General features: G+C 45.7%; 1 protein-coding gene across 3 annotated transcripts in view; it reads right to left on the reverse strand.

Annotated features, from left to right (window-relative positions):
- Nucleotides 1-24,075, reverse strand: part of DDX31 (DEAD-box helicase 31) — a 43,660-nt gene that overhangs the window by 8,728 nt on the left and 10,857 nt on the right. For 2 of the 3 annotated variants that reach the window (XM_012578289.5, XM_030286538.4), the window contains exons 15-18: nucleotides 18,482-18,532; nucleotides 16,388-16,527; nucleotides 10,431-10,512; nucleotides 4,234-4,345 (exon numbers count right to left, since the gene is read on the reverse strand). In XM_012578289.5, the coding sequence (XP_012433743.5) occupies nucleotides 4,234-4,345; nucleotides 10,431-10,512; nucleotides 16,388-16,527; nucleotides 18,482-18,532 (385 nt within the window). The remainder of the gene's footprint in view (nucleotides 1-4,233; nucleotides 4,346-10,430; nucleotides 10,513-16,387; nucleotides 16,528-18,481; nucleotides 18,533-24,075) is intronic. The other variant, XR_003963085.4, reaches the window with a different exon arrangement.

A 24,075-nucleotide genomic window follows, 5' to 3' on the forward strand; every position in this document is an offset into this window, starting at 1 on the left:
CAGCCCTCACTCCAAAGCACCTCCTGCATCTTCCTCTCCCTCTCACTCCTGACACCAGTGAGCTCTAAACTCTCACCTCTCCTGCCCTTGCCTGTTGAGCCACCAGACCAGCAAGTTTGCCCACAGCTTATGTCTAATCTCTTGGCAGCAGCCGGAGATTGGAGTTTATGAACAGTAATAAAAATGTCATTTTAGCAGATCAGCTCCTGGAAGGACCCAGGGAATCCATCAAAGCTCTGTTTACTGAGCAAAGCGAACTCCTTTTCCCAATCGATGAGAAGAAAAGATTGAGTTTTTTGCACCTTCTTCCCAATTTCACAATGCTGCTCTTTTAGAGGCTTCTGAGCACCGAGAGACCTGTGTTTTCCAAAAAAAGAGAATGATAAATTCCAAGTACTGTCTCAGTCTCCTCTCTGAAGGCCATCCTTCTGAGGGCTTATAAACCAGCTCAAATGCTCTCAAAACTCCTGTTCTGCTGCTTTTTTTTTTTTTTCTTCCCATAAAGTTATTGGTCAAATTCACCTATGAGAAGGTGTAACTCTTCAAAGGGAACACCAGGAACTTGCTCCTGCTTTGAATTCAGTCCCATTGGAGCCAATACAGCTGTCTGCCTCCCAGCACTTGAAATGGCTGATACTAAAGGTCCTGTTATTATGAAGGCTGAGCTCACCTCCCACAGGTGGGCAGAGAGGAAATGCTGCTGGTACCAACTCCCCAGATCAGAGTTAGAGAAGGAGTGTCAAAGGCTCCTCTCTTCCCAAAGTCCTGACAGACACCTGCCAGATCCAGTTGTGAGTCAGAGCACACAAAACCAGGGAGAGCTGCAAGGCACTGAACTGAAGTGAGAACTCAGAGCTGAACTGAGAGCCTGGCTGGAGCTGCAGGTCACAGTGCCAGCCCAGAAACTGCCTCACCTCCGAGCAGCTCAGAGCTGAGATGTTCATAACAGCACCCATGAGATTGAAATGCAGACCTTTGTGGATGAGATTCTTTTAAAAATCTTTACTATCAGGTCTTTAGACCTCTCAGTGTTGCCAGAGCCATGTTTTCTGGCTTTTATGTGCAATTACAGTGGCCCGATACAGAATGTTTTATTGGATTTTTTTTTAAAGTTGAAATTCTTTTATGATTTTGTGATCAAAGAGAGCGTTAGGAAAACAACTCACAAAGACTGGTAACAGTGCTGGTCAGGCCATAATTCATGTACAGGGGTACTTATCTTGATGCCACAGGAACAAACTGCCTGAACTGTTGAGTTTTTACCACACCAACACAAGTCTAAGGTAACATGGACTGGCTTGGGAGTGGAATTTGGACTTGTGCTCATGTAAGACAGATGATTTAGACTGGTCCTTTGCATCCCTGCATCCCCATTTTTCTCCAGGAAATACAAGTGTGGAAAATCAAAGGAAGACAAGAAAAAAGCCAGCGTGTTCTACGTATGATGGGGGTTAGATGGTTTCTTGTTGTTTTAAACAGGGTAATGGGATATGAAAGGGAGACAGGTGACATAACCTGGCAGCCAGCTCCCAGCACTGGCCCCAGGGCACAGCCTCAGCATGGCTGGATAAACTGGGAGGCACTTTGCCAGAGGAGGAGGAAAGCAGAGGATATGCTGCTGTCCCTCTCCACACACAGGTGCTGAGGACAGAAAGAAGGATGCAAAATGCTCAACTGCTGGCTGCAAAACTGGGAAACGAGGAGGAGGAAAGCAGGTTTCCTTCCTTATCCTCTCTGTAACTCAGGGGCAGGCAGGATCAGACTCCAGAGCTCTTTCTGGCCCCACAGCTCCGAAATGAAGCGCCTATCACCGTGCAAAGCCTTGGGATGAGCATCCTCCACTTCCCAAAAGGGACTCCACCCTTGATAAGGCTCATCCTTCAGGCAGCAGGGCCCAGCAGACCCCTCCTCCCACCCATCTCACTGCTGATCAGTCAATCAAGTTTGAAGGGCAGCACCTTCCCTGAACCATTTGATTAGAGTGTGAAAAGCACGGGACCCAGAGGCAGAAGGGGAGAGTGGGCAGGGAGCCACTCGCCTTTTGAAAGCAGGCTGCAGTGCAAACACTGCTTATTAACATTGACTAGGTCAGAAAATGGGGAGAAACAGAAAAAGAGAGAGAAACAAATGCATCTCTGGCACAGTTTCCAATTGATTGTCTGCCATGAAAGCAAAAGCCAGCTGCCATGTTAATTATTCATGATGCCTGGCTCAGAGGGGAGGAAGAGGGGCTTATGGAAGCCACTCAGCAGTGGAAAATTTGCATATGTAGATAGCAGAGTTGGAAAAAGAGGTGGAGTGCTCCTCTACAAGATAAATGGGATGCACAATATTTCAGCATTTCCTGATGTGTTTTCTGTGCTTCTTTTCTGTGGCTAAAGAAGTTATTAATGCTGAGGTCAGCAACAAGTGTGTGTGGGTGGATGTGTGCACAGTGGCACTGGGTAGAGAGGAACCACAGAAGATTTTTAGGTGTGACCAGAGTTATCCACTGGCTGTTCCTGTCACAGGCATTTCAGGTTAGAAGTTTGCATGGGGTACAAGAAATCCCAAGAGGGCAGCAAGAAGCTCATCCATACAGAATGAAGGATTATGATCATTGTAGTCACATGCTTTGAGGCTGTGGATTTAAAAGAGCAGCTTCAAAACCACACCACACACCTGAAAATGGGTGCAAGCTGCTTGTGTGGCAAGTCCAACACTTTCACTGCAGGAGGAAAGTGTTTGAAAACCCCAAAGAACTGAAATCAGCACTCTGCAACTGCTGGAGGTGGGGTGAGATTTCAGGCCAGGGATGTGCAGTGCTGGGGGGAGAGCAGTGAAACAGAATTTCAAATCCTTTGCCCCTCAACACAGCCACACATAATAAAAAACATGCAGAATATTTGGAATAAGCAGATAGTCACAGGAGATACTCTGGTTGCTCTGCTGTGTCATCACCTGAGAAGAAAGTACAACTTTCAGAAAAAAACAGCACATCTGACCTCCTGAACAATCACTTCTCAAGATTCCAAACAATTTTCATGCTGAACTTTATTTTTATCTTGAGACCAGCCTCTCCTTCTCCAGTTTCTCCAAACACTGTATAACTCCAATTTCCCCATATGGTTTTGGACCCCTGGGAAGGTGATTTCAGAAGGTGAGCACACGAGGCACACCTGTCCCACACCTGTATGCAGGTGCACACAGCAGGTACACAAATGGCAAACAGGAATGATGCAGACCATTCAAATTCATCTCACCAGAACCCCCTTGAACTGGAAATGCTGCAGACTTCTACACGAGCTTAGAGAGCAGGGCTTGACTTGGAGCAATGAGGTAAAAAAAGAAAACAATCAGGGAGATGTGGGAAGAGGAGACTCAAAAAAAGGGGAAAGGCTCCAGTCCTAAATACTGTGAGGCAGAATGGCTTAGTCTCTTTCATAAAGGGTTTGCATTTTGTGGACTTGTCTCAGTTACCCATAGTCAAATTCCAAGTAATTGCCCAGGAGCTCTGGCACCTGACTTCCCACAGTGCCTACCCTGCACCACCTTTATGGCTTCTCTCAGGGGACTGTTTGGTGTTTCTTTTCCTACCACATCCCCAGCAAGATTTTAATCTTTCTCCCAAATCTGTCTTCGTCCTGATTTTCCAAACTGAGAGGAAGAAGGGCAGAGTCTCTTACACTGCTCAGTGACAACTGCTTGGAAAAGATGGCACATCAAACCCCAGACTTGTACACAGCTACAATTATCAAGTCCATCCCAGTTTTTATTCTTCCTGCCTTTTTGAGTTGTTGCCCCTTTCTCTTTTACCTCCCATCCCACACAACCAGCTCCAATCCAAGATCCTTTCCTGGTCAGGGTTGCATTCTGCCTTTCAGGCTTCAAATTCACCCCTGAGGTGAACTGGAGGCATCTGATGGGAATTGCAGCAGGATGTGGCGGAGGAAGTCACCCATCCCCTTCCCAGCACAACACACACAACCCACTCGCTCCTGTGATTGGGTCAAAGCCCTTGGATGTGAATCCCACTGAAAGCCAAGACTAAATCTCATCTGCACATAATATGGGAATGCCAGAAATTAACATGTAATATCACCACAAAGCCTTCTGGGCCTGCCTCAGCCCCCTGCAGAGCCCAACAGCCCCAAAATGTTTCTTTCAGGCCTTTTCCCTGATGCTGTGCCCCAGAAGAAAACCTTGGCAGCTCCTCTGAGCCCTTGTGGGATAAGTGGAAGGAAACTCACTGACCTTTCTTTGCCCACTGGACAGTCCCCTCGCTGGAATGGACGTGATTTTCAAATTTTGTCTGCAGGACTGTGGCCCTCTCCCGGACTTCCTGAGGGTTCTTGCCACAGGATTTCTACCAGGGAGGCAGGAGGATTAGAGGAAAGAGAATTTGAGTCAGGAATAATGAAGCAGTTTACAATAGATTTAATAACAGTAAAATCACACAGCAACTACCCAGGGGCCAACAAAGGTAATCCTCTCAATATTACTAGAGGAAAAAAAAAAAATCCAGATAAAGATGTTAAAGTCAGAGCAGCCAGTGAGCGCCGTGTGGTGGGGAGAACAAATCAGTTTTAATTTTGTGTTTTCTAACATCTATCACATATCTTTTTCCCTTGCTTTTCACTTCCTTTCCCTTTATTTTTTTTTTTGCTTCCAGGTACAACAGGCCAGATCCCACTACTAGTTTCCATTGGAATTATTTGTAATAACTCCCCCGGACCCCACAGTAACAGTTTCAGAGTGATGCTGCAAGCTCCCCTGTGCACTTCCCCAAAACACCCAGGGCAGGAGACCATGAGATCCACAATCACCCCAAGCTCCAGAGAAGAGACAAATTCAGCACCTATGGACAAAGGCAACCAAATGGACTTCTTATGGATTCCAGCATGGACTTCTGCATGAAGCTTCCTGACTGCCAACACATCATATTTGACTGGAACTGCCACCACTTGGCTCCTCTAGAGCAGGACAAGCCCCTTGCACCAAAGGCATGACAGAATAAACTTCCTCAGGCCAAAAGGGCAATTTTGCACATGTTCCAGCTTTCCTGGGATCAGACTGTAGGATGCAGTTCAGGAAATGGAAAACAAACATTCCTGGGAGCAAGCTGTTACTGGGAGGAGAAGAGAGGCTCTGTCCCTCTCTGAGGGATCCAGCAGAGAACGGAAATGTGGACCAGAAAACAAGTGAAATTTTTGATGGAAAGCTGACAGCAAAGCGCATAGCCAAGCATCCATGGATGTGCACCTCTCCCAGAAAAGGGCTACAGTTCTGCAGTGTGACTCAAGACAGGAACCAGCATCCAAGTGTGAGAGTGCCAGATCCAAGGCAGCAGCCTGATAGTGGTCAGACCCCTCACCCGGGCAGGGCTGGCTGAATACAAACACCCAGCTCCCGGGGTTCTGAGGAGCTCTGTGCCAAGGCAGCAATCCTGCTGCTCCTCGCTGCCAGATCTGCATGCTAATGCTGCAAACCCCTCTTTCCTCTGCATTGCTGCCAGTCCAGAGGAGCCACATCCCACTGACACCACAAACAAACCCCAGGGACCGTGGGGGCTGCCAGCACCAGGCAGAAAATGCTCTCCTGTCCCAGATGTGTCACTGTACCCAACAGCAAATGTGCCCAGAGACAGACCTCAAATGTAGTTTAAATGCCCTGCACTGTGCCCTCTCTGAAACTCAGGATCCCACAGTTTGCAGGATTCCAGGTAATTCCTCAGCAAAGCAAACACACCTGGGGCTGCAGCTCCTGCTCACTCACTGCCTGGACTGACTGTCCACCTGCACCTCCAAGGACAGCCTGGCTATTTTAACTCATGAACTCTCCCAGATTTCTGGTCTCTGCTGTCTCCCAGTCCCCTCTAGAAAGGCTCACAACCCATCTCACAGAACCACAGCATCATTTAGGTCAGAAAAGACCTCCAAGATCATCGAGTCCAAACTTTGATCATCACTTTGTCAACCAAACCATGGTGCTGAGTGCCACATCCAGTTTTTCCTGAACACCTCCAGGGATGGGGACTACACCACCTTCCTGGGCAGCCCATTCCAATGCTTGACAACCCTTACAGAGAAGAAATTCTTCCTGATGGTCCACCTGAACCTTTCCCAGCTCAGCTTGAGGTTGTGTCCTCTCCTCCTGTCCTTATTCCCTGGGAGCAGGTCCTGACCCCCACCTGGCTGTGAGTTGTCTTCCCTGAACCTCTTTTTTCTCCAGGCTCAGCCACCCCAGTTCCCTCAGCTGCTCCTCACATATTTTACCCTCTGGACCCTTCCTCAGCTTTGCTGCCCTTCTCTGGACACTCCTTCCACAGATTCCTTTGACTTCAGCTGTGCCCTGAAGCTGAGACCATCCCCAGCCAAGGGCCCTGCAGAGGTTCAGTGACCCCCAAGTGCAGCTGCCTGCTGAAGTGGCCACTCTTTGCTGTCACTACCAAGTTTTCCACCGACGTGAAACACAAAACTTTCTGGCCCCGCCTGCTCCTCCCGGCCCCCAGCACTTTCCTTTTGTTAAGCCTCCTGGCAGCACCAAGTGTCACCTTCCCAGCGCTTTTTAATATGAATGTGAAATTAGTGAGGTTTGCCCTTTCCCCTGGCGGACAGAATCCTCTGTTATTAAAAAGTAAAGCACTTTAATAATGAAAACTTTTTCTCTTTTTCCTGTGTTTTAACTGTTTAAAATTAATGAGAAGGGCATAACGGTTGTCAAAGCGATATTGAAAGCTGGGTAGCCAGGACCGAATAAGCACGAAAATCCCTCCAGAGTGTTAAATAAACAGTGCTTCAGCCCCCTCTGAATCCCTGTGTTGGTTATTGTATACATTCTGTAACAGCACTCAGAATAGATCTGAGCACCAGGGAGGCAGAAAGGTTTCAGAATTCCAATAAAGGCCTCAAATTAAAGACAGCCTGGTGCGAATTCCAGGAGAAAATTAAAGAGACCTCAAGCTTAAGTGACAGGTGACTTGCTTCTGTGTCACAACTGTCAGGGGATTTAGTGATAATATGGCAATATATTACAAAGGACTTTTCTTATTCCCCCCTTTAGGTTTCAAAATGAGGCATCTCTTCTTCCTGGTGCTGGGGGAAAATAAAAAAAAAAAAAAGCAAGACAAAAATGAGGGATAAAAAGCTAGGTGCATAATTTCCAAAGTGTGAGGTCAGTGCAAGAGATATAAATAAAAAAAAAGCAAATGGCAGGAAACATAATGTCCTCGGAAAACAGCTTCTCCCCTCCTCCCATCTCCACTTTGTCTTTTATCCCCTTCAGACCCTTGAGACAGAACTCATTTTAAAATTGCACCCTAATGGGCATGAAAAAAACTGTGTTTGATTCCTGTCTTCCAGGGAGGTTCATCTAAAAAACTAAAAAAAAAAACCCACCCCGATAATAATAATAAAAAAAATCTAAATTTAAAACTGACTCAGAGGCAAACTGTGAAAATAAAACCTGCCCATGACTGAGTGTCTGGACAGATCAAATAAATCAGTGCTAGTGGAAGGGCATGGAAGCCATTCCATGTGCTTTATTCACACAGGCAAGCTTTAATCCTGGTTTGGATGAGCAGGACAATTAATTTGAGACCTTACACATTTTTCCAAGACCCCAAAGATAAAAGCCTACCCCAGAGGTTTGCTTGATCTGCATCCCCATCCCTCTGCTAAATAGGCAGCACTGTTGCCATCACGGAGAAACAGTGGGATAGAAGAACTTTTTCTGCCTCGTGATTCCTTAAAAGCCTGTTCTGGCAGATCCTAAAGCATTGGCATAATGAGTGTGGACAGTAACATTATTTATAAGCTAAAAGAAGAAATGCAAGAGAAAGAAGTCGGAATGCAACGTTATTTAACCAGTTTTGAGACATCAGGGTAACTCCCAAAAATGCCAACTTCACCAGGAAAAGATATATGGATTTCTGTCAGAAGGAAACTTCCAGTGATGAAGATGGCAGGTTTTAGGTTTGAGAGGTAGGGATAAGTACTGAAAACTTCATTAAGAGAACATGATAATGAAAAAAAAATTGAAACACAGTAAGACTACACTGAGGTAGAAAAGTTCATTATTAAAACAGGAAAAAAAAAAAAAAAGATGGGGAAACCCACCAAAAAACCTGGCTGTAACATCTCCTGTTTCCATTATACTTCAAAACAAAATGAAGGATTTTGTTTTAATAACAACTTTTTACTAACCTCCACACACCTTCTCTAGAACTCACCAAGTCCCCCTTGCCCCCCTGCATAAAAGTTGAAAGATCAAATTTATTCTCTTTGTAGGCAGGTGAACATTCACACGCCCAGACATAGCCACATATATATTTCATATACCTAAATATAAAATATACATTTTACAGGCACTTCAGCTTGCTCCCTGGCTGCACACAGAAGCCCAAAAAATACATGTTCCAGTGTGGTACTTATAATGGACTTGAGTTGAGGCAATGAGAACTGGAGAGCATCATAATGAGGTTCCTGTGTGCAGGACTATAATATATACATGACTCAGAGCACGGAGAGCTGAGAGCAGAGCTGAACCTCCCTCCAGTGGCAACATCCCAATAGGATCAGGTTCAGCTCCTCCTGACACCTCCTCAATCCCCCCTGTCCCACTGCACTCCCAGCTTATGGTATTGTCCATGTGGCAAATTTAGGGAATTTAATAGAGATTAACCCTCCTGAAAACTTGGGAAATGCTCCTGCAGCTTCTGAGCTGACCACTCAGAGCCTCCATGGCAACATAAGCATGGAATAACAAACACAACAAGTCCTTGATTGCATTAATATATTTTTCAAGTCATTCCTGAAGGAGTCTATTTCATACTGACAGAACTCCTGTAATTCCATCCCCATTAAATGATACAGAACTTTCCCCATGGAGAGAAGCTCTATTCCTTCAGATTGAGTCACATATAAACTGATTATTCTGTATTTCTAAGTTCCTAAGAGAGATTAAAACCATCCTACAACCACAGATCCCAGCTCCAGTGAAGTCAACAGCAAAATCCCACTCGCTTTGATGTCAGAGGGAAAAGAAGAATTTAATCCCACCTTTGAAAGCAAAAGGAACTAAGTCCTTCTGTGCAAGTTCCTACGTGCAGCACCTGGCACAGCAGGGCCTGCCCAGCACTGCCCAAAACTGCTCCTTTCAAAGAGGGGCTGGGTTTAGAGCTTTTTGGGAGGGAAGGAAGAAAGCCAGAAGAAGTGTCTTAAAAAAATTCTGTGCTTAAATGTGTAGAGCATTTGACAATTTGGAACAATGGCAGAAATACCAAACAGGCTTGGTTAGGTTTTTGTTGCTAAAAAGGGATTTTCTCCTGCCACTTTTCAAAATTTAAATTGAAATTTCTGGAACAAAACATGTTCTCTGTTTTGCCCACTTCCCATGAAATAACATTTGCTCCCACATCTGAACAGCGAATATTCTGTCCCCTGTCAGTAATGAATTTGAAGTACAATTTCTGCATAAATGGAATTGTTGAAAAAGTCTTCAAAGGAAATCTGAAGTCACTCTCCCATAATCACATTTGGGACAAAAGGAAAGTATTTATACATGGAACTATTTAAAATAATTTTTGCACTAACAAAGCACAACTGAACTTGGTTACGAGGCGATATCCTAGGCATGATCCAGCCATTTAAAACACAGGCATTACAGGCTGATTTCAGCCAAAAACAGTGGTAGGAGAGGGCTTTAAACAGCTTTACACAGAGCTGCATCTCAGCTGAGCTCAGATCTGGCTGTGTGTGAGCTGCAGGAACACCGAACATCTTTCACAGGCTGTGTTTACCAGGAACACCACGGCTCCCACCAGCCAGCACCAGGAATGAGGCGCCTCAGACACGGGGTAACAAAAGCATGGGCAGGCAAAACAGCAACAAGAGGGAAAACAGAGTGTGTGCTGCATCATGCTTGACACATTCTTGACTTCCATTCAAAATGCAGGTTCTTGCAGGATTTAATTTGCCAGAGCACAGCAATGCCTGAGACATCAATTGCAAATGAGTGAATTCTGCGAATTAGCAACTTGGGTGCCTGTCAACCCAGGGAGTTTTGTTTTAGGCTCCAAGTAAATATAGATTATAAAAACCCTGATGTAACACATCACCAAATGCAATTTCTTCATTACTTCAGAGAAGTTTAGAGCCATTTGCCATGTCCAACAGTAGCTCAATGCAGAAACACGGGAAAAACAGGAACGTTGTGAGGGAAGAAACACAGCTTTTGCATCCAGAAACATTCCCTGCCTGTTACAAAGATATTTGCTGAAGAGTTAGCAAGCAACTGCTTTCTGGGCACAACAAAAGACTGAAAAATTGTGATATAAGGTAGTTCTATAATTATTTACACTGTCTAACATCAGACACTGAGGCAGGAGCACTTGTGATGTTGAACTGGCAAGTGAAAACTGGAGCCAATTCCAAAGCAGCAGAGTAACTCACCTTCCTTCCTGGTCTGTGCAACCTGTAGCGATCATCCTTCATCAGGCTGGCTAACACCTTCTCCATCTTCAGCTCTGAAACACTGAAGCAACAAAGACAAAAAATTACTGTTTCTCCTGCTTTGAAACACAGCGTGGAATGAGCCACAGACTGGTAATGGAGAGCAAAACAATTGAGACTCACAGATCAGCTTGAGAATTTATTCCTGAAATACACAAGGTCTTAGCCCAGACACCCCCTCATCACCCCTGGAAGTGGAACTACCTTAAAATCCAAACCCCTGCTTTCAGTGGCACAGAGACACAATTTCACCCACAATTTTTCACTGTTTTAAGTCAACAACACGCACACTCTAATTCTAGCAGAGCATCAAAATAACTGAGGGTGGACTTTCCACTCTTAATGTCTCCTTGGTTCTCAACCAAGAGGAACTGATTAAAGAAATAAATAGGACTACACTTCCATTATTTTCATCATTTTTCCTTCCTTGCTGAGAAGCATCAGGACAATTGGGAAGCGCCTGGTTATTCTTTTCACCAAAAGAAACTCAAGACAGAACTGAAGCAGGTCATAACATTAATGCTTCTTGTAAATTTGTTTTGTAACTATAAAGAATAAGATCTGCAACCTCCACCTTGAACCCAGGGGTTTGTCCAACATTTCTTTTTTCACTCAAGGCCAGCCATGGGCAGGAGCAGAAGGTTGGTTGTGTAACTGTGAGAAAAGAGACTGAGGCACCCACAGGCTGGAAACACCTGCCCCATTTCGTTTGCTACTCCTGCCACATCTTGTCTCCTCCAGTTTAGCTCCCAGAGTCTCTGAAATGAGACACAGTGCTCAATCCTCACTCAAAGGATGCTACTTTCATGTTTGCACACATTTGTTTCCACCCGTGTTAATGACCACGCACACAAAACCAAAGAGATGAAACTAAAGCTGTGCAAAGACACAGCTCCTCCTCTCACAGTGACTCAAGCTCAGAGGGTAACAACAAAACCCCGAGGAACTTTTCCCATCACACAGTTCCCCTGCAGCTTCCTTCCCTCTGGTCACATTTCTTGCTTTCCCACAGGATCCTCTGTGATTCCAGCTCCTTGCTACCTCACTCAGGTCAAAGCTCAGAGGCACTTCCCAATGGACAAACTCACTCTCCAATTCATTTATAGCCTCAAAAGCCACCTCTGACACCAGACACACAGTTTGATTTCCTTTCCTGCTCTGAGAACTCATCTCCCCTCTCATCTGAGTACAAAGCCAAAGCCCAGCCCATTAGGGACTCCACAGCATTTTTTTTTTTTAAATACAGGAGACTCAGTCAGCTGTCCTAGCCAGGCTTCACACTGGGCATTTATTTTCATTCTGTCGACTCACATTCCTCCTGTAGGCTCAACCAGATGATTTATTCTCCAGTCCTGCTTGCAAGACACTGCTGGGTCCTGCTATGGCCCAGATATGGAAATGCTTAGAAACCTGCTTCATTTCCAAGTGAGCAGTCCTGCTTAAAGGTGCATTTACAGGACACTAGAAATTCTTGGTCCTCTTTAACACTGTCTTTAGGGGCACACATACCCCAGGTGACAGCACAGGAACAGCTGTGCAGCTTCAGGCCATTAATATTACAGCTGCATCCAAACTGGGTCCCATTTCCAAGGGAATTACTCAGATCATAAAAGCTGATGTCTGTGGGCCCAAATTTTCAGTAATGGGCAAAGGTCATGTCTAGAAAAGAAGCCAAGGAGTTCACCTGGGATTAAACCAATCTAAGGAAGAGAGAAAGCTTTGGGGTCAAACAGCTCTCATATTCCTGAATCTCAGATGGTCAGAAAGCTGCCTGTAGTTTCTGAAAGGAAGCATTGCTGGTGTTCTTCAATTTGTAAAGTATAAAAAGAAATTGTAACAAGGATATCTTCTTTTCACTTCAATCTCTCTACCATCTGGCTAGCAGGAATGGATGAATTTCTGCCACAGTGTTTGAGAGGATATTGTGATCCCCACCTGCTCCCCATCCTTCCCAGCTAAAGCAACAAACACCTTTACTTTTGCAATCTGCCTTTTCAACCTCAGCCAACTCAGCATCACAGCATAAGGAAAGGAGAAGGTGCAGAGGAACAGCCAAATGGCCTGGAAGGGATGGGCCAGAGTGGCCACAGGACACCCTACAAGGGACAGCAGCCCCACGTGCAGATTCCTTCACAGAGGATGCAGAGACAGGCAGGGCAGCGACGGGGGAGAAAGGGAAATGGAGCATAAAATGACAACCGAGGGTTTCTCTGTCTGGTTTTGAAAAGTATACCAGCAAATTAAAACATAAATGGTAACCACTTAAGCAAGAGGAAAGCAGACATCCCCCCTCCCCCTGCAAAGGTTGCTTTGACAGGGCTATGAATGAAAATGTCAAACCTTTGACATTGATTTGTCAGAGTTGTCACCCCCTCTCGGGTCCTCCCCTCGCCTGGCGTGTAGCCAGCAACAGATCCCTGAACCGGGGATAACAGCGGGGAGCAGGTGAGAGAGCCGGGAGGGGAACAGCACAACCCCGAGCAGGCAGGGAAACGACTGGAGCCGGCAGGGAAGTGACTGGAGTGGGCAGGGAAGTGACTGGAGTGGGCAGGGAAGTGACTGGAGCGGGCAGGGAAATGACTGGAGCGGGCAGGGAAGTGACTGGAGCGGGCAGGGAAGTGACTGGAGTGGGCAGGGAAACGACTGGAGTGGGCAGGGAAATGACTGGAGTGGGCAGGGAAGTGACTGGAGCGGGCAGGGAAGTGACTGGAGCGGGCAGGGAAGTGACTGGAGTGGGCAGGGAAGTGACTGGAGCGGGCAGGGAAATGACTGGAGTGGGCAGGGAAGTGACTGGAGCGGGCAGGGAAACAACTGGAGTGGGCAGGGAAGTGACTGGAGCTGGCAGGGAAGTGACTGGAGTGGGCAGGGAAGTGACTGGAGCGGGCAGGGAAATGACTGGAGCAGGCAGGGAAGTGACTGGAACGGGCAGGGAAACAACTGGAGTGGGCAGGGAAACGACTGGAGCAGGCAGGGAAATGACTGGAGCGGGCAGGGAAACGACTAGAGCAGGCAGGGAAATGACTGGAGCGGGCAGGGAAGTGACTTGTGCCTTCACGGTGATGCCTCCTCCTTTATAAATTAGTTAGACCGCCGTTAGGAGATAAAGAAATTATCAGATAGCTGTCGAGGCAGGCGCTGTGAGATTGCAGCTGAAGGAGCTGGAAGAGACATAAAGGAAAAAAAAAACCAACAAAACCCTCACATTTCTTCTGCTTGTTGCCTCCTCCCTTTGAAGGGAAATCTGTTAGTCTTGCTTGGAGCTGAGACAGAACATTTTGGAGTTTGTCCTTTTTTTTTTTTTAAGAGGGAATGGAGAGAAAACATGAGTGTTCACGTTGCCTGCACATCCACATTTACAGCTGGGCAGAGCAGCCCCAACTTCCAGCCACACAAAGCCCAAACTGAAAGTTGCAGAGAGAGGAGGCAGCTTTGCTGAGCCCCAACAGGAATTACTGATCTCAGCAGAGCCAAAGTGAGATCGTTTTGGCAAAGGCTAGTGCTGCTTTTCCACACTGGAAGCCAAGGAGAGGCTTCAGGTACCGGTGAAAATTAATTGCAAGCGATTTCCAATTTCAAAGGCAGTCATCTCTAATTCCGAAGTGGATTTTCATCCAGGAACAAAGCCACGTCTGCTCTCATTACTTCCGACTCTCAACATTCCTGGACTTACTCCCATGCATGCTGGGGTGGGTGGAGGGGTTTAGGAAAAAACTCTGGGTCAGATCCTCATCCCCAGTAAGCCAGCAGAGCACTGCTCATTTACACCAGCTGAAGGCTGCAGGGACACATCTCATGCTTTGTCTTCTTCAAAATACATATTTTATGAAGTATTTACATTTCAATAAACCCAGTGGGAACTTCATTTAAAAAAGAAAAAAAAAAAACCCAACAAATTAAAAAAAAAAAAAAGATTCACAGCACGCACTCATCCTCGACAAAAACCTGAGAGATTTAAAAATTAAGCTAAGAATGGGAAAAAAAAAAAAGCAAACTCCAGTAACTTGTGCAGACCAAGTCAAAAGCTACAAAGATTTAGGGTAAAAGGAACAGAAATGAGCAGTGCTTAAGAGGCTCGGTGACAGTCCAACACACGCTGTCTTTCGCCCTCACACTGAATTAAATTGTCAGGATTATCACCATAATGCTCTGTTTATGAAGGGTAACGGCAATTTGTGCTGATGGCACTTGCTGCCTTGAGCTTCAAGCTGCCTTCCTGCATCTTCTCAGTAATTCATCAGCCCACTGCTCTATCCCAGTGCCCCTTCTCCTCATCCATGTGGGAAGAGCAGAGAGGCCGGATCGCCCCGTGCCCATCAGGTACTCGCTGCCTTCCCTCTGAGGATGGGGGTCAAGAAGGCAAATTATACTCCTTTCTGGCAAATCTTTCATCTGCAGAGCATAAAAAAAACAACCAAAACAAGAAAAGGCAATCCCCAGAGTTGTCTGACTCTGAAAAGCGAAGGAAAAATAAAATTCACATAAACCTTCCCCTGCTTATTCAGATTCTTCAAGATTCCTGAAGACCACGGCCAGCTCAACAACAGGTCTCCTTAGCAGATGTAATTACCAGCCTGAGTGACATTTCCCCAAACTTGTTTAAAAACAACAACATTGGATAAAATCATTAACATTTAAAATACAAAAGAAGGAAATTTCCCTCTCCTTCCTCTAACACTACCAAAATATTATAAAATAGAAAAATAGAACTTTCTACTTTGAGTTAAAAATTCACAATTATGTGGGATTTCACCTTTAAATGTCAGTGCTGTTTGTTACATGAAAAAAAACCCTGTCAGCTTAGCCTTCCATGTCTTGCTGGTGTCTGCTTAATAGATAGTTACCTGGGATGATGGATGGCTCTTTGTTAGACCACTAAATGGCTCACAGCCTAGAATAAGCCTGTATTTACTGCCAACATTTGTTTGTTTCAAGGATGCAAAACCAAATTCGATTCCAAGCAGCTCCACCCGACAGAAACACAAGAAATAAAAGGGAACTAATTTGTGCATGAGTTTACAGGGCTCCATCAACACTGCTACAACACTGAAGGGACTCTGCTGATGTTCTCAAACGCTGAGAGACAGCAGAGCAGGGAGCAAGGGGAGGCACAAACACCCAGCTGGCTGCTGAGGAGGCTGGAGATCCTGCCTAGCAATGCTGAGCAGCCAGTTGTGGTTTTTCTCTACAAAAGGACCATTGTGCAAGCAGAGCTGGACTAAAATCTCATCATGTGTCAGCCATCAGGTACCTGACTGCACACTGGGCTGGTTCTTACTGAGCCTGGCTTGCTCTCCTTGCTGCTACTCCCAAGTCCAAGACAGAGCCAGGCAGGCTTGGAAGCACACCCCACTTTGGGTCTGCAGAGTCCACCCTGCCTTTCTGCCTTCCAGGACCACACTGGGCTCTCACCACTTGCCAAAGCCTCTCCTGTTCCTGTCACAAGCCACTTAAACAACACACCTTGGTCAACTAACTGCAGATATGACCCACAGCTCCCCAGTAATTTCTCCCCCAGATGTCTCCCAAAGGGCCAGTGCAGTCTCTGACAATATGGTGCCATGCAGGCAGAGGGCCAGGGACCATCTGACAGGCTCGTTTGACTTGTGATCTCCACATAGTCACGATTTGAACCCAGGGCCAGAGAGAAAACAATGGAGTGCAAAGGATCTTCGACTATCCCTGCCCCTCACCACACACACTCACTCATGCACAACCTGTCAGGCTGATGATTTTCACACACTTCCCTCTTCTCCTTTTGCTAGTCTGGGGCCAGGCCTGGATCACGAAAATTAATAAATTCTTATTAAAACCTGCACGAGGTGCAGTCCCGCTGAAAGTGCCACGGAAGGTTAATTAGCAAGGATGAGCTGAAACTTTTGTTGGCGTTTCTGACTCACTTAATCTTGTGAGAAGCCAGCAAGCTGACATATTCTGCCTCCGAAGGCGCCAGCACGAGCAGGCTGCTCCCGCGGCAGCCGATGCGCGCCGTCCTCCCGATCCGGTGGATGTATTCCGCAGGTGAAGCCGGAGCGTTGTACTTCAGGAAGGGGAAAAGAGCAATTAACAGGATGTTAATTATAAACCACACACCCAGCCCGCTCACCTGGAACAAAAGGCACACCCCACATGCTGCACCCCCCCAGGAATTGGGCTGTTTTCATCCCCCATCCCCGGAACCATCACTCAGCCCCTCAGCTGCGGCGGTTTTTTGACATGTGGATGTGACATGTTGGCCAACTTTCAGATAATAGGACAGTTTTCCCCATCTCAGTGTCTCTCTCTGCCTTTTACATTTTATTTCTATACAGAAACCTGTTCACTTCCCTGAAAAAAAAAAAAAAAAAAATCTAATCTAATCAAATCTCACACCAAAGAGTGCCCAGGACTGCCCACATGGAGCAGGGAGCTGCCTGCTCTGCATTTAGGAGAAAAACCACAAAATAAAAAAACTGATGCCAATTTGGAGTCGGGCTAAATTGCTTTGTTTGGATTAAAGCAAATCATAGCTGGATACAGGGTAGAATAAATCTGAGAGAGAGAAGGTAGAGCTTTCAGCAGTCTGTGATACAGGTAGCAACTGTCTTTCCCTGTCCAACTACCAGGCACCATGAAAATGTTCCTTAAAGACCCCCAAATTTAGCACTGCCTCTCATTTACCTCATTGGGAATCAAAACTGCCCAGCCATTTGCAAGATCTGATAAAGGGTGACACATTTCCCTCCCTTTAACCTCCCCCTATTCTTTCCCCCCCTTCCTCTCTTTCCTGGAAAAAATGAACAAGCACAGAGATACTGCTCAGAAATGAGCCCTCAGCAGTTTAACTGGAAAAAACCCAACAACCAAAGCCCACTCTAGTGTTTATACCTGTGCCCTCTGGCAAAGTTTCTACTGGCTAGAGGTGTGAGTAAGATGCTGTGAGCAATCTAATTGCTCCCTGCAGGTCCTTGCTCTTGGACACAGCTCTCAGGACAGCTGAGATTTCGCCTTCTGGACACACAGAAGTCTCCCAGGGCTTTAGGTAATTTGCACTGCGTTCTAACACTGGCAACTATATCTTTGGTTAAATTATATTAATATACAGATCTGGGAATTAAAGACTTCACTTCCACAGCCTTCATCGACTAGCTGGCTGCTACAATATTATTCTTTTTTTAAAAAACATAAAAATCAAATCAAATTTGTTACCTGAAGGGATGAGGTAGAAATTAAAAAGCTTTGTTGAGGCTCTGTGCCCTGTTCCTTTTACCCAGGTGTCGCTTGATACATGTGAATCTCTGGATCAGTTTTTCCTCTATTCCACTAACCTTTTTTTAATTATAAATCTTTTATAGAAATGAAATCTGTCTCATGCTCTCAGCCTCCTCTTTGAAATGACAGGCTGCTATTTTTAAGGTTCAATCCATCTTCCTTTGTTTCTATTTTTTTTTTTTTCCCTAGGACTGTATTTCTGTCAACAGCAGTGCAGCAGTATGGGGTTTTGTTGGGCTTGTTTTCTTCAGGAAAAATCTGAACCATGCAGTTGTACTGGAAGCTGGATGGCTGCAGCTATTCAGCCCCAACCTAGCCAAGCCTCACTCAAAACACTCAGGTCACTGCACTGACACTACTGGACTACTCAGTTTTTAACATCAGGAGTGAGCTTAAACTCCTCATGGAACTGTCTCCCCAGCAAGCTCAGAAGAACAAAACTGCAAGACATGGCCATGATTTCACAAAATTTGGCTTCCTGGGTGGAGAAATGGAGGGTGCTTCATCTCTAGCTAAGAGAAACTCTGGTAACACCAGAGTTATTAAAGAGAAAAACAGACCAAGGCTATCGTAACAGTGCTTTATCCTGGCAAAACCCAGAGTCCCAGTCCTGCAGTCAGGAACTGGTAGGTCTTCCACACCTGTAGGCATCAGCACCAAGGCCAGCAAACTGCAGGAAGGTTCTGGACTGGGAAGGGATTTCATCTGAGCAAGGCTGCACTTAACACACACAGCAAACCCACCTGTACGATCCAGGTCACCTGAGGCAGGTCCAGCCCCCGTGCTGCTACATCCTTTAAAAATAAGGAAATCACTTTAGTAAAAACCCTTTGGAGGTATCAGCGGAGTGAGGAGTCTTTTGGGATGGCAACTATGTCTGTAAGCATCTGGCTATGTCAGGAGGAATTTTATGTGCCTGATTTGGGGAGAGATGGACTGCAGGTCAGAAATAATACTGAGGGTTTAAAAAAAATAAAGACCAATAGTCAAGAATCCCTGGCCTTGGGTGGAATGTCCAAAGATACACTGATCTCTACCTACAAATAATTAGTTCCTAGGTGATGGTCTGAAGTTGAGGAGCAGATGACTTGCAGGTCATCTGGCCCTAAAATAAAAAGTAAGTAAACAATTTAGCAGAATCTGCAGGAAGCTGGAGCACAGCTCAAGGACTTTAGCTATGCTTTAGATTTGCACCAGTCTGGCTTTGATTTGGAGAAACAAAATGCAGCTATGAAGAAAAGAGTCTGAAGCTGCTGTCAAGGTGTTATCTTATGTGCCAGCTGGTGAGAAAACCCATCAACTTGGAGAAGCACTTGAATGAGACCCTTTAGTTATCCCCAGCTAGATATCTCCAAAAACATACCCCTTCTGAGAGAAAAGAGAGTTTAAATGCTATCCAAAACAGAGACTGCAAACACATTTCAATCTCTCTTCTTGATTTTCTGTTCATTAGTAATGTCCTCACATACTCCTTGGATTTTACATTCACCAGGCGCAATAGCAGAGCAGGTGTGCAGATTTAACTCTGTTAGGAAATGTTTTGCAACACATGTATCTTTTAGCTAGTTGCAAAATAGAATATATTAAGGACGTAAGCAGGAGCTTAATGTACTAAAAATGTGTCAGCCACCCACTGAAGTGTTTTCATGCAACTCCCACACACGTTACAAGAATGGGAAGCTGATGTTTTGGCAGCAAAGGCCTTCCCATAAGCACTAACCAGGCTGTTTTGTGGCTCCAACTGCAGTAAAAGAGGAGACACTTTCCACAGCGCCCACTCCGAAATAATGCACACTCGCGCTCCAACACGCTCATTAAGGAGTGACTTGTTCCCAGAGTCAGAATGAACAGATGTACTAAAAGCCATTTAAAGGAGGTTGGAGAAAATAAATCAAGGGAAGTCGGGAAGCGTGTACAGCAGTTACTGGGATAACAAGACTATAAACTCTGCAGCACGATCAGACAGGAGCGCTGACGGCTGATTCCGAGCTGGCTGGCTCTGTTCTTCCACGCTGACAAGGCTTTGGTCTTTTCCCTTACTGTGCTCCTCCTCACACCCAGGAGCTGAGGAAAGGCTGTCTGAGGAGAGGGCTCTGACCTTGGGACAGGGCAGTTTCCCCAAAATAAACCAACAACCAAGACACCCCCGTGCTCTGGAGCACCTCTAACATGAGAAGGAGTGGACAGCACTGGCAGGAGCCATCCCTCTCATCCACACGGATTCTTTCCCTACTCTTCCAAGATAATTTTCTCAATATCTCACTTAGAAAATCACTGCCACAGTCAGCATTTTCATGTGCATTTGACCAAGCTGACAAGTTCACTAAAAGCCTCATAATCAGCCAGGGAGAACATTTTAGGAGAAGGCTTTCTCCCATCACCAGCCTTGCATTCACAATCACTTTCACAGTGCCACCAACTCCACTCAGTTGTTACTGACACACAACAGCAGCTACTCTCCTGGGGTTTCCCTTCCCTTGGCTCTCTTTCACAAGTCTCTTGGGATTTACTGGTAATTGGAGTGTTTTGCAAACTCTCAAAGATTCCTTAGTATCCGTCCACCTGTGTCTCCTCAAGCTCCTTTTCCTCAAAGACCCTGGTAGAGAGCACCAAGGTTGGACTAGGGTAAAAAGTTTGAGTTGATTTGCTTTCCTCTGCTGGCAGAGCCCATGAGTTTCAACTTCTCAGAATTTTAGAAAAATATTTGTGGGTCACCCTTCCAGGAGAGAGAACACAGCTCAAACACAACAACAATCCAGTTTTATATTTATTCTACACACAGAAGCACTAACCTGCTGCCAGTACTCTTTCAAGAAGCCCAAGAGATTTCCAATGTACCACTCTCCCCTCTTTTCTACCGCCTCAGACAGCACTGCCCCTTCCATGTGTGACCTCACACCACCATTCCTTAATTACAGGGAAATCAAGGATATAACACCTCGGCAGGTTGCTGCTGCCTCCTTTCCATAGGTAATGGAAGGGCCAATTCTTCAGTGACCATCTCATGGGAGCAAAAAAATTAGTGCCATTTTAAACAATAACCTGAAGCCTTAACCACGTTCCTGCCCTTATCCCAAATGCAAAGCACACAAGGGCACAAGATCAAGGAACAATCCATCTGAGGGATGCTAGAAAGGCTGAAATGTCTGCTTTGAACAATTCATGTTACCAGCCTGTGCTTGTGGTCGGGGGGTACAGGGGTGGGTCCAAGAGAATGGGGTACAGAGAATGGGGTAGAGGGGTTGGGTTGCCAGGGAATGGAGGGCAAAAAGGCCACACCAAAAGCGAGTCCTTTCACTGCAGAAGATCAGAACCAACAGGGCCACAAAAGTTTTGCAAGGTCCTTGGTTCACTCAGTCCCTCTCACACAATCTAATTAGGGCAAAGGAAATTGCTAAAGTTGCTTTTGAAAGACACTCAATGGTGAGGTCTTGAAGGCCCTGAGCTTGACAATTGGCTGCCTACATGAGGCCTAGAAGTACAGATGGAAGGCAGCTTGCTCAGGTGCCAGGCTGTCAGTTGGATTAAAATGACTCATTTATTTACCAAAGAACCTCACAAAGTGCTTTAGCTAACAGGCAGAGAGGGCCTAACGGCTCTCCAAGCTGGGGAAGAAGCTCTCGCGCCTTCCCGGCCTGCCAAAAGTCATTACTGCCGAGTGTGGAAAGCCATCAGCAGGGTAGAGACCCCCGTCGGCAGGGTGACAGATTGGGCTGCGTAATCAGAGGAGGAAGGGGAGAGCACAGAAGCTGTCAGAGGCGAAAGCTCTTGGCTGGGGCCGCCAGAAAACTGGCAAGATGAGTTAGCGTGACTGAGTAAACAGCAAACAATCTCCAAATGATCTTTCCTCCCTCCCTGGAAGAGATGAACTTGTTTAAAAGGCACATCCCAAAGGAAGCCGCAAAGAACTTTCAGTGAAGGAGAGAGAAATAAATCTGGATGAGACCCTCTGAGATACATGGCCCTTCTTTATTTTCTTGTCTGCCAGCTTATATTGTCTGGCAAAAATATTTTATGGGCTATATTAATATACATATGACATAGAGCAAATTAATAAAAGGAACAGCAGGTCCCATTGCTTACTAGAGCGGAAAGATGGGTGGAGAACATGGCATAAGGGACAAGGGAAGGACAGCAACATTATTTGTGTTGCTCTTTTGTGAGCCAGGTTTCAAAATTTTGTGGGCACAAAACACAATTTTGGAGTGAAAAGAACAGAACCACCTTTCTGCAGGATATTTTTAATTTTTTTTTTTTTTTGCTGATATGGAGAAGAGTGTAAGAAAAAGCAATGCCCTTAGAGGCAGGAGGTGGTCACAGAGCCTGGCTGCCCTTTGGACATCTGCGTTGGGGAGGCACCTGTAATGTGGGACTGGTGCAAAGTGTATCTCTATATTAAGGTGTCCATATGGTCCCCATTACTGTGGTAACAGGCCACCTCCTGCTTTCAATGCATTTGTCCTCCCAACATCTCTGTAAGATGAAACTGTGCTACTTTCCCCATTTTACAGATGGGGAGTTGAAGCACAGGGAGATTTTGGACTCAAGACACGCAACTCACTGTGCTTAACGTGCTGACCGTGTGCCAGCTGAGCCAGAGTCACCGGCACCGGCAGGAGCTGCATCCCTGCCTTGCAGGAAATGCAAAGTGGCATAGATTGAAGAGGAGGGGTAGAATAAATGCGTTACCTTACACCACCCTCGTCATGGCAATCCAGGTTACTCCACATTATCTCTCATTTATGACCATTACTTCCCATTTGTGACGGGTCAGGAGCAAACACACAACTATTGCTGCTCAATGTGGCTACTTGCCTTGTCACCCCAATTCCACCTGCACAGTCTGTGGCACGGCAGGAAATCAAACCACATGTCCAGTGTCTCAAGAGGGGAATCCCATCCACCGAGATTTCTTTATCCAAGTTCTTCTTCCTACCTTGTCAACAGTTGCACATTTCCTGACAGAATTTTCCTGTCACAGGTTGGATTGTCCCTTCAAACTTTCTCACCCAGGAATTGCTAGCCTAGTGATTGCAACTGTTTTGTTTTCTCTTCATCTAAAATTGGGCATTTACCTTCTTTCCAAACCCATTAAATTAGAATTTCAAAGACAAGATATGTACCTGACATTTCTCAGTTATAGGCAGTGTGTTCATCAAGGATAACAAAGTTTAGCTATTTATTTTTCAGAATTTACCAAACAATTTTTATCTTCAAAACAATCTACACCCCTGAATGATTTAAGCTCTACTCTCCCCCCTAGTTCTGACACTCAAATATTACCTCTGTATAGAAGGAAATCAAGTTACAGTTCCAGTTATGCACTGAAAAGAGATGCATTTTGACCTTGATCAAATCACTGAAAGGTTGTACACACAAAGCAGGACCAGAAGGTAACAAGTAGAATTTTAGAGGTGACATAAGACATAATTTGGCAATGCCAAATGAAACACTCCTAGATACATGACACTCCTAGCTTGAACTGTGGTCAGGAAAAGGAGAAAATTCAGCTCCCCACACTCTGAAAAAATTGCAACTGGTTTCCTTTAAGAATAACATGCAGCAAAAACAGGAGTCATTTCAGAGCTGGAGAGGGTTTCTCAGCTCTAATTACTCCCGATCGCTGTAATTTACAGGTTTGCGGTGGGTAGAAATCGCCAAGATTCACACGTTTTCAGATCAACAGCTGCCACTATTAGAGAGCAAATCGTGCAGCCTTCTGCACCACTGCAGCAGCCTGTGGCCCTGGCAAGTCAGGAGAGAAAGGCAAAGGTGCCACCACAACCCAAGGGTGCCAGAAAACTTCAGTAGAGGACAAGAATTTCATCCTCAGCACCCTTGCAAGGAGCTTGAAGGGCACAAGGCACGGAGAGCAGCAGAGCACGTGCTTTTCCTTCTCTGGTTGGTCTCCCCCTTTCCACCTCTGCAGGTGGTTGTTTTTAACCTTGGGGTAGTTATTAAGATGGGAAATACCACATTCCATCCAATTTTCCTGGCAGTTCCAGGGCACACTACAAATCAGGATTGCATTCTGCTGGTTGCATGTAGAGGACAAGGCTCCAGCTTCAAAGGAACACATTTTTCCAGACATAAGACCATACAAAATACTTGATGGTCTCTAATATATACATTCTTCCTGTATTTGGTAACTCATGTTACCAGAAGATCATGTTAATAGTTTGCAAAGAAGGCCCCAGTCGTTACTGAACATGCGAGGTGCAGAAAAAGGAGATGACTTTCCTCAAGGTCAGACAGTGAGCTGGAATTAGAGCTCAGTGCCAATTCCTCTGGTTACCCTTAGGGATCAGACAGGCCCATTAGTGTGGAGCTGCAAAGG

Source organism: Taeniopygia guttata, chromosome 17 (assembly GCF_048771995.1).
Source record: "Taeniopygia guttata chromosome 17, bTaeGut7.mat, whole genome shotgun sequence".
Lineage (NCBI taxonomy): Eukaryota > Metazoa > Chordata > Aves > Passeriformes > Estrildidae > Taeniopygia > Taeniopygia guttata.